General features: G+C 37.0%; 1 protein-coding gene across 1 annotated transcript in view; it reads left to right on the plus strand.

Annotated features, from left to right (window-relative positions):
- Window positions 1-382: 382 nt before the first annotated feature.
- Window positions 383-11,220, plus strand: part of LOC128031583 (fibronectin type III domain-containing protein 3B-like) — a 32,835-nt gene continuing 21,997 nt past the window's right edge. The window contains exons 1-11 of the mRNA XM_052619909.1: window positions 383-480; window positions 2,365-2,596; window positions 3,244-3,525; window positions 5,929-5,987; window positions 6,774-6,916; window positions 7,196-7,255; window positions 7,517-7,655; window positions 8,265-8,318; window positions 8,963-9,087; window positions 9,914-10,088; window positions 11,107-11,193. Coding sequence (XP_052475869.1) covers window positions 421-480; window positions 2,365-2,596; window positions 3,244-3,525; window positions 5,929-5,987; window positions 6,774-6,916; window positions 7,196-7,255; window positions 7,517-7,655; window positions 8,265-8,318; window positions 8,963-9,087; window positions 9,914-10,088; window positions 11,107-11,193 — 1,416 coding nt within the window. The 5' untranslated portion in view covers window positions 383-420. The remainder of the gene's footprint in view (window positions 481-2,364; window positions 2,597-3,243; window positions 3,526-5,928; window positions 5,988-6,773; window positions 6,917-7,195; window positions 7,256-7,516; window positions 7,656-8,264; window positions 8,319-8,962; window positions 9,088-9,913; window positions 10,089-11,106; window positions 11,194-11,220) is intronic.

Genomic DNA, 11,220 nt, shown 5'->3' on the forward strand with positions numbered 1-11,220 from the left:
GTTTGTTTAACCCGGTGTCACAGTACAAAATATAGCCCTGGTGATGGTGGGTCAGAATCAAGTCATTATGTAGTTTTTCTAACAATACACATTGTTTCAAATGAGTGTTTAAATGTTACAAAAAGCTATGTTGATGGGCTAGAATATAAATACAATATGTGATTATGAACAATTTTGCTATATAGTATATGAATAGAATACAATGAGTAGCTTGTGTTATTCCATCTCTTAAGCATATGCGTCTTATTACCAATGCATTCCTGTTTTTCTATTATTTTCTCGTAGCCCCTGGAATTTTCTTTGCTTCTTTGCCTTGCATTACGTGTTGGAATGAGGGGGCGGAGTCAGCATTGTGTTAGTGTTTGATTGACAGCTTTCTTCTCTTTTCTTTTTTCTGCCTCAGGGCCCGCTGAAGTTCCCATGATGTCACCAAACGGCTCCATTCCACCAATCCATGTTCCTCCTGGCTACATCTCCCAGGTAACCAACAGGAATGGATCAGCGTCGCACAATGAGGATGTGCTTTCACCCCTCATAGGCGAATATCCCTTTCTTGTAAACATGTTTACAAAGTTTGATTCTAGAATGCAGTAACCAAACAAACAACAGATGAACATACACAAAATTCTAAGTTGCTCATCCTTATTAAACAGTGTTAGGCAAGAGTTTGCTAAAGGTCGGCGGCTGTGACATTTCAATAGAAAGGTCAAAAAACTCTTGCGTAGAGGACAGGCTAAAGGGTTTGAGTTGTGGGTGTAATAAATCGGTGGGGGTGTGGGGGGGGTTATAATGGTGCAAAGATCACTCATGTAAAAATAATTAATTAGTGCATTCCATCCAAATTTGAAGGGCAGGACCAACCAATGTTTGGTGGGATGCCGGTTTCTTGGTCTCTTTTAAAATATGTATGTAGTGGTAGCTCTGTTGTTTTAGAAAATAATGGGAAATGTCATTTTATTGCACAACCATGTGTCCTCATAAATAGCTAAATTATTGTTTGTTTGTTTTTACATGTTAACTCTAAATCTAAATGTACAGTCTCCTGAAATCACTGTGGTGTTCTATTTATGATGGATTCATGAGCACAACTGACAATTTGACATAAGCCCCTTTCAAACTGCCATTCCGGCAAATACAGGGGTAAAGTGTTCCGGCAATTGTTCCCGGGTCGCTAGATTTTGCACTTTCACACTGCCAGTGATGACCCGGGATATGTGCGTGCTTTCACACACAACCCGTAAAGGTCCCGTAATGACAAGTGAAATCAGCGCGTGATGTGTACTGTACGAGTCGACAACGTTAGGCATGTTATACTTTCACTCAAGCAAGCGAACGATCTCTGCGTCAGCGCGGAAAGTGAGGAACTAACTGATCTCTGCTTCATTACAGTTTGCAAATATTTTTCCGTCGCGAACGTTGATCTTCCTTCAAAACAGCAGGTAAAAGAGTCGCGAGAACGCGTTTCATCACTTCGACACGGAATTTGATCTTGCTTTTGTTCACACAGCCCTCGTCCTGGGTTGAATCCGGCAATGTAACTAGGTCCCCGACCCGGGTTCAATGTGGGAATCGATCTCGGGACGTGGTTGCTTTCTCACAGAAGGCGACCCAACAATGTTCCGGCAATATGCAGGGTCCGACGTGCAGTGTGAAAGGGGCTATAATCTGTCTTCGCACATGCCAGAATTACGCAAACAAACATACATTTGACATACTCCAGACAATGGTTTCCCTCTGGTTTAAGGTGGGAAAGCTAATTGGTGTCGGATATAATTTTGTAATTATAAATGTTGATTAAACACTTTTTCAAAAAATTCACATGCGTTTGATGAGGATTTGCTGTCAAGTTTGCCAGAAAACGACACTAATCACTGCATCTTCAAACACACATTACATTAACTACGAACTAGAAAACATGATCTTCCCAAGAACATACTGATTTCCCTGCAGATCCAAATAGTTCTTTCCTCTAGTAAAAGCATTTTTGGTAACGAATGGTTTTCTGTTGTCGTCACTAACCTCACCTCAACTTCTAACTCTGGGTGATCCTTGGGTCAACATGGGTTAGAAGTTGAAGTCAGTGAGTTGATTTCTCCCATGTGATCTGTACCAGCGGATCTGTTATTCCTGTAACCATCTTCCATGCATGAATTATTTCAGTGGAATGTACTTCATAGTCATTCCATTAGATAGCCTTGTTTACTTTTGCATTCCTGCCCTTTGTTTAAAGTGGCACTGAATGTTTGTGGTCGAGTTGTAACTGCTGGCACGTAAGATCCGGACACAGGCTGTGCTATTTGTCAGATGTGACATCAGAGGGACTGTATTGTTTGGCTTGACGTCTGTGGATGTTTGTATTTTCAGGTTCTTGAGGACAACACCGGCGTGAGGAGGGTTGTGGTCACACCTCATTCTGAATGTTACCCTCCGAGTTACTCTCCGGCTCTGTCCCCGAGCCACCACATTCACCATCCGTATCTGACGCACCCACACTTTATTCCAACCTCACATACGTCATACTACCCCCCGGTCAGCCCCGGTGACATGCCCCCGCACCAGTTCTATCAGCATCGACTGCCACCCATCTACCCAGAAGGTGAGCGTCATAGTCCACAGTAGACTAAAGGTCTTACTCACTTATTTAAACACATACTTCAGTGAGGATGGGCAACCAGCTCTTTATACTGAATCATAACACTGTTCTGGACAAGCAAAATACCATACAAAGCTATGAAAACACAACCAACTCGAACATGCATTACGAGAGAAAAAGTTGAGACATGCTTGACTTAATGTTTCTTGTGGTTTTAACTTTAAGAAACTATTTTTCTTATTCTTTAATGATAAGAATCCTATTTGTAGACTACTGTAAATGTTATACTAAATAGGTAATAGAATAAGATTATAAGTGTGTGTGTGTGTGTGTAAATTAAACATGCTAAAATAAAATTTGAATGAAACCATAATAATTTTTTTGTGATCATGTACTTACAATACTTTTGTAGAATATTATACAAAATACACACACACACACACACTTTTTGTGGTTATGTATACAGTGCTGAACAAAATAACTTGTAGACTACAATATAAATTGAATGAATAGACTGTAAAATGTTATTATTTTTTATTTTTTATTTTATATAAATGTAAGTTGATTTTGACCTTTTTGGTGGTCCGGTGTATACAATGCATTTACTTTCTTCCTTCTGTAGTGTAATTATGATCTTTGCCTTATCTCAGAGATCATCCCGCTGTATAACGTCTCCTCTTTCATGGGTCATGAGGAGTACTGTAAACCTCCACCCAAGAAGCTCAAACAGCCGGTGGAGCGTACGGGTCTAAGTCAGGTGACCAGCTCGCTGTCCAGCAGCTACAAGAACACCACGACCTGCACCACCACAGCTAGCGGCTACAGCAAGAGCCACAGCAGCCCTGGAGGAGGAGGAGGAGGAAGCCCCGGCAGCAAGAGGCCAGATCGAAGAGCCAGAGGAAGCCCCAAACACTCAGACACCGAGCCACAGGGTAAGACAAAAGGCCAGTTTACAACGCATCTCATTTAAGAGACATCTTGCTGATTTTGTTCTTACGCCTCTGTAGTGTTTTTGTACAAGTTGCAACAGCTGAGAGCAAAAACAAAGGATATTTCCAGTGTCAGCTGGATTCAAATCAAAACAGACCGAGCTGCTGACTCTGACAAGATCAGTCAATCTTGTCCACATCTGTTCACTTTAAAGCCTCGTTTCCATGAAGCTTTATGGGTCCTTACCTCTGAGCCTTTGTTTTTGAGCTTTTATGTCAGTGTCAGCACTTACTCTTGGTGTGACACACATACACACTGGATAAAGAGCAGCTAGTGCAGGAAGTAAGTGTGAATGTAGAAGAGTGTCCCCTGCTGGTGCAATGCAGTCAGTCCTTGAATGAAATAGGCTGTGGATAGCATACTAACAGAACTATTATTACTGTTGAAGAATATAGTTTGTGAAGTACAGGACAGTAAGATTTCCATTTCTAATAAATGCTGTTCTTTTGAACTCAGCAGTGATTCATTAATGAACCCTGAAAATCGTATCACGGTATCCTCAAAAATATTAAGAATCCACAACTGAAGTCCCAACATTGATAATAATAAGAATGTTACTTCAGCACCAAATCAGAATATTAGAATAATTTTACCATATGCATAGTTTCTGTATACACACAACATCCTCATAATGGTCTACTTCGTTTTCTAAATGCTGTGTCCCACAATGCAATGCTGTCAACTTTAGCATCTTGTTATTATTTCTCAAAAAAGCTATGATTTTTCTTCTTCTTTCTTTCTTGGCTTATTTAATCCAACTGAAAGGTCATAACTTAATAGTAATTAATAAAAATAACAATTTATTTCCGGGATGATAAGCAGTGATATGCAGTATTTATTAGAAGTATATAATTTACAGTAAGCTTGAAGAATTCCATATAGCCAAGTATTCTTATAAGCGAGGAAGCTGTTCTGGGATCAGATGGTGGATGAATGTGGAACACATGTTGCATGAAATGCAGTAGATTCTCTGTATCATCGTTTCCTTTTCTTTCATCATTCCTTTGAAAACGGCTCGCTCTGTCTCACTGTTTTCCTCTTTGTTCTTTAGTGGCTTATCTTACCCTGGTCTTTGTTCTTGTGGACCTCTGGTTCCCATGCCTCTGTGTCTGAGAGAGAGTGTGTGTCTGTAATCTGTCTGTGGCGAAACCACAGTGCATAATGAGACTCAGATCTCTTCCTGTCTGAAGTGACAGCACGAGGCTGGTCCGTGTTAGAATGCACAGGGAAAAGGCCCGGCAAATTAAATCAAGAGACGAGAAGACGAGCTGTTCCTGTGGAGAATGTCTGAAGATGCTTAGATCTGGGTGAAACGATGATGTCAGACGTTTAGATTTGATCTTCTTCAGTCTCCAGCGGTGTTCAGGACTTTGCTGTGGCTTGTCAAGTTACTCATAATTTTAAACTAGTTAAAGTACAATTAAGCTATTCTTTTGAAAAGTTGGTTAGTTACACTACAATTATGTTTTTGAAAGAAGTCTCTTATGCTCACCAAGGCTACATTTATTTGATTAAAAAAGTACAGTAAAAACTGTAATATTGTGAAATATTATTACAGTTTAAATGTAATTTAATCCTGTGATGACAGAGCTGAATTTTAGCAGCCATTACTCCAGTTTTCTGTGTCACATGATCCTTCAGAAATGATTCTAATATGCTTCTAAAAAAAAGCTTATGAAACAACACTGATTATTAGCAATGTTGAAAACAGTTGTACTGATTTTAGAATTTATTATTATTATTATTATTATTATATTTTTGTGTGTGTGAAGTCAATCACAATTTTTTTTTTCAGGATTTCTTGATGAATATAAAGTTCAAAATGCAGCATTTATTTGAAATATAAACCTTTTGTGACAGTATATATGTCTTTCCTGTCACTTTTTAATTTAATGTGTCCTGATTTTAATCCATACATGGAGTGGAATCTGTAATTTTTCAACTCTTTTCCCCCCTTCCTCTATTAAAATAAAGAATCCACTGAAAACATCCCCATGTCTCAATCTCAACAACATCTTGTTGGGGGAAAACCATGGAGGTCAGTGAAGGGTCATGTTGCCATGACTTCATCGCAGTGATGACTCATAGCAGGGACCCCTTGGGCTCCATAAGAGCCAGAAATATGAACCTCACTCCCCGAAAGACACTTTCCGACCCGGCTCAGGCCCGATCGGACAGCCCCATCCATCAAGATGTCTCTATTGCCTCAGATCTCGGTCTCTGTCTAGTGATACTGAATTTATGTTCTTTGTATTTATAAGCATGAGGATGTTACAGACATGCACTCTCTCTGATTTATGACTGATAGGAGACGGATGGCTACATTTAATCTGTTTTCTGTGCAGATCTCGATGTGAACACGAGACGAGTTCAGGCTGTGCCATCAGGACTGGACAAGCCGCAGGTGAGGGATTTTAAATCATGTCCTCTCACAAATCTCCTTTCCTTCACACAGTTCAGAAAATAAAATAAAAGCAGTTCTATTTCTGTTCACAAGGGGGCAGCAGCTGTTAATGAATGACGCAGTGGTTCAGTGATCCATTGATTGGTCACATCAATATGTTTTTCTCATCTCTACTATGGTTTCATAATCTTCCACTCTTTCTGTTAGTGGGAATGCATGTTCTATGATATTAATATGATATTAATATGCAACTTCGAGCTGCAGGGTGCTCTGACTGGTGCTTCATTCACTCAACACGAGTCTGCCGTAGTCTTGACACCCAAACGAAGTACTATTTACAGCTGCCTAGATTTATTGATATACCAAGCATCATAAATAAGTTGAAATTACAATTCTGATGGGCCTTTCAGTCGTTTCACTTTATTTTGGGCTTTTAATCTTCTACCAGGCTTTTCTCTGAAAATGGTTTCTGACTTTCAATCTTGTTGTACAGGCTTTTTTTTGCATGTAGAATAAAAAATAAATGGAAAAGAAACTCCGCAATATATATATTTTTTTAATTATTGTATTGCCATAATGGAAATCTAAAGAAACCCGCAAAAATGTAAAACATTATGTTGCAAAAATAAATCTATATATTTAAAATAATAATTATTTAAAATATGATTTTACGTAGAATAATAATTTAAAATATATATTTTGTTTTCTTAACTTTATTTACTGGTAGATTTTGAGGTGAAATTTCAAGCAGTGTGTATTATTGTGTGTATTATTTGAACCCTTCAGGTGTCTAAGGTGCAGTCCCGCTCCGCGCTTGTGTCATGGACGTCTGTTTCTGTTTTGGGATCATCTGGACGGGTCCCTTCCTGTAGTTACGAGCTCCAGCTCAAGGACAACGGCCGAGATGGGAAATACAAGGTTGTGTATAGGTAAGGGCTTCTGTCTTCACGAATAATTGTATTCATTAATCTGTTCTGAGTCACTAAAACTCTTTGTTTTCAGTCATTAGTATAGTTACATATCATTCTTCACCATGCTGTTAGTAAATAATACTCATGTTCGTCTGCAGCTTTGCCTTTTTTTTGGTTTCTGAAGCAAAGCGTATAGGCTGTTATGAAATGATTGAAAAGCTGAAGGAGGTTTTAAAGAATGCTTCATCCATCTGTTCCCACAAACAGACTTTCATTCTTCGTCTGTCTCTGTTTCAGTGGTGAGGAGCTCCAGTACACCCTCACTGACCTGAGACCAGCCACAGACTATCATGTCAGGTAAGAGTAGTGCTTCACATTTGCATTTATTCATTTCGTACACACTTTTAAACAAAGCGACTCACAAATGATTACGGTTGGGTATTTAAACCCTTAACTGGTATGTACCGGACTGAAACAAATGCCTAAGCTGGCGATAAGAAATACTTGCCGTCTTGTGCACTAAATGAATCATTTCAAATGGCAATAGCAGATATTCTGTATATTTTCTGAATTACTCTTGACCTCATTGGTAATTCTCACCATGTGTGTGTTTTACAGAGTAAGCACAGTGTGTAACTCTGTGAAAGGTCCCAGTTCGGATGCGAGGGCCTTCACTACCCACGGTGCCCCTCCTGATACCCCTCTACCACCCAGACTGTCCCATCGCACCAAGAGCTCCCTCACATTACAGTGGAAGGTATGCACGACTGAATTGCATTGAATTCTGTACTATTGTGCAAAGTTTCTACAAATTGTAGGTTTTTAGGGTTCAACTATATTACGTAATGGTGGAATAGTTTATGGTGATTTATTAATAAGTAATGCAACTATTTATTGAACATTCCGTGTTGCATCATGCAAAGAAATTCTCCTTTACTGTTGTAAAATCACTGTTATGTATGTACCTCTTGTCAGTATGCACACAGTATTTAAACTTTTATTTATTAACTTAAGTTAAAAATATTTTCTTTTTGCTTGACTTTGCTATATATATATATATATATATATATATATATATATATATATATATATATATATATATATATATGCAAAGTATATCGGGCATATAGCAAATCCCTCGGACATAAACCTTTTATATAAGAAATATATATATATATTTCTTATATAAAAGGTTTATGTCCGAGGGATTTTTTTAAAATAAATAAATGCTTTTATTAAAGTGACATTAAATAAATTTGTAATGTTACATTTTAGCATATTTAACATCCTCTACATTGTGTGTGTGTGTATGTATGTATGTGTATATGTATATAATTATATAATATGTATATAATTTTTTTTTCAGCCCCCTGCGGACAATGGCTCAAAAATCACCAATTATGTTCTAGAATGGGATGAGGTATGTATCACCTCTGTAAATTAATTTGGTTATATCCTATTTCTGCCATCTATTCATAATATTAATTTCATTTTCTTGCGCTCTCATTTCCTCTTCATTATTTGCCTTTCCGAATTTATTTTATTTTTTATATATATATATGTATGTATATATATGGCTGTGATGGTTTTTTTTTTTTTTCCTGTCCCCATGGCATGAGATGTTGGTACTGTGGTGACTGAGGCTTTAACCCACTGTTCCGCTTTACACCATACTTTATATCTATATAATTTTTTTTTTTATTTTTATTTTTTTTTTTTTTACTCAAAGCTTTTCTGACTCATTAAGAGTTCATTAAACCTCCTCAGCTGTGGCGGTGCAGCTCCAGAAGTGTCTGAAGATGCTGGCAGTGGTTCTTCTTCCCCACAGAATCCTTTCAGAATACCTCTGCAGTTAACCTTAATTAAATTCTGCGTCCTGTTGTTGTGACGATTAGCACAGCTTCCAGCAGCAGTTTTGTTCTTTTCATGTAAAGAGTGTTCTGTTCTGACACAGCGTGTGACTGCCGATGTCCTTTTTTTGTATGTTTTAAGATGTTTATGTTTTTTCTTATCATCCTATTTGTCAATCCTGACTGCATCGTTTTATCCGCGTTCCTTTTTCAGGGAAAGAAAAACAGCATTTTCCGTGAATATTATGTTGGACACCAGCGACACTGCAAAGTAATGGGGTTGTGTCCTGCTGTCGGGTACACGTTTCGAGTGGCAGCACTAAATGATATTGGCGCAAGGTTTGTTTTTTTCTCTTTTACAAAAACACACTTAAAAAAATTATAACCGATAATTCCATAATTACAAGCAACCATCCCTAAAGCCTGTCCTTAACCTATGGCAAATATCTGTAGTTAATAATATTACTCAGTACTTATTTGTGTTATTACACGGTAACAGTGTCAACTAAAAAAGTGTAACCTATTTGTATTTTATTTTGTTTTTGTTATACATTTTTTTTGCCATCAAAATACCATTGATAATGAATATAATAATATTTCAGTTATATGGTAATTCCATTTTATACTACCATTTTAGTATGATACTGCCATAGCACTTATTTTCAAGGGTAATTTCTGAGGTGTAGGTGAAATATTGTTTTATGATTTGCTGCAAAAAAATCTATGTTTATAAATATAACCCAGCAGCCTTTGTGCTTTTAGTTGTACATACACAGTTTAATAGATATTGGTCCCTGCGGTGTCCTAGCGTTTAATGATGCAGTAAATGAAAAAGTTCTCCTTACTACGCAACGTGAGTGTGAGAGTCCAAATAGTTTATAACTTTGTGCTTCTCACTCACTTTGATGATACACAGATATGTTGTATAATCTATATAGGCTTGGATTTATTACTCTACGAGAAAAAAAAAAAAAAAATATATATATATATTATTATTATTATTATTATTATATATATATATATATATATATATATATATATATATATATATATATATATATATATATATATATATATATATATATATATATATATATATATATATATATATATATATATATATATATATATATATATATATTTTTTTTTTTTTTTTTCTCTACAGTGGATTCAGCACAGAAGTCGTCTTCAACACCACCGGAAGTCTCCCGCAGACGTCCTTACCTCCGCGGCTGGCACAGGCAGGTCCTTCCTGGGTTATGTTGGAGTGGACGCGCCCGAACAGCTGCAGTGTTGAGGAGGTCGTCACTTACACCCTGGAGATGCAGGATGAGAGCAAGGTGTTGAGCTCATCCCTACTGCCCCCATCCCATAATCCCCTGATCCCCTGTGCAGTAGTTATTACGGCTTTTTATGTCATAATAACATCAACAAAAAATAGATATTCTCAGCATTATACACTGGACATCATGTCTCTTAGCTGGAATTGTATTTTATTTTATTTTTACCTTACTGGTTTCTAGTTAATTGCCCTTGCCCACAGTTGTCAGATTAAATGAACTCTTCTGGATCCATGACTAATGCCGGTCATGTTTAATACCTCAGGCTGATTTGCCATCCAAATATTTTGAAGAGATTTCATCCACACTATTTTTCATCTTGTGGTTTATTTTTGATTATACACAGTAATTGTAGAATCTTGCCATTGAAAAATAAATTAATAAACCACAAAATTTGAAAATAAACCACAAATCTGATAGGAAATATGCTCATTTTATTGTCAAATCATAATTATATTTATTTATATGTTATATGTGATTTTTTTATTTTATTATATTTGATATTTATTTTAATATATTTTACAAAGCAGGTTTTTATAATTATGCGATATATAATATTAATCATAAAACATTATGCCAATTTAAATTGATGAAACATCTGCTTTTTATTTTGCCTTTGTAGTAGGGAACATTTCTGAGTGAAACAGGATATTAATCGAGAAAAAAAAAACAGGTCGCAAATTAATTTTGTCCAGCAGCAGTTGGTTGGTTCATGAAAAACAGTGTTACTTGCCAGATTGAAGGGAAGGTATTGAGTAATAAGAGGCATTGGTAATGTCATCCAACAAAAAAGTTCAAAAGATTCAACAAAAACTAATTCCGGTGTGAGTATAGGGCACGACTAGCTTTTGTCCAAACGATTGCACGTTATTCTTTTTGATTTTCACAGCTGATTGCGAGCCACCTTTCAGTATTTTCAAGTGCAAGACAGTGATTTAGACCGCCTTTAAAGCTAAACTGGGAATCACTTTTCCATACTTCACTTCTTGACACCTAATGGACGATGTGTTTCTGGCAGGGACTGGACTTTCAGACGGTGTACAGCGGTTTGGAGCTGAACCGTAAGGTGGAGACCCTAAAAAGGAACGCACAGTACAAATTCAGGGTGAGTGATGATAATGGCACGACAACC

This window comes from Carassius gibelio, chromosome A17 (assembly GCF_023724105.1).
Source record: "Carassius gibelio isolate Cgi1373 ecotype wild population from Czech Republic chromosome A17, carGib1.2-hapl.c, whole genome shotgun sequence".
NCBI classification, from domain to species: Eukaryota; Metazoa; Chordata; class Actinopteri; order Cypriniformes; family Cyprinidae; genus Carassius; species Carassius gibelio.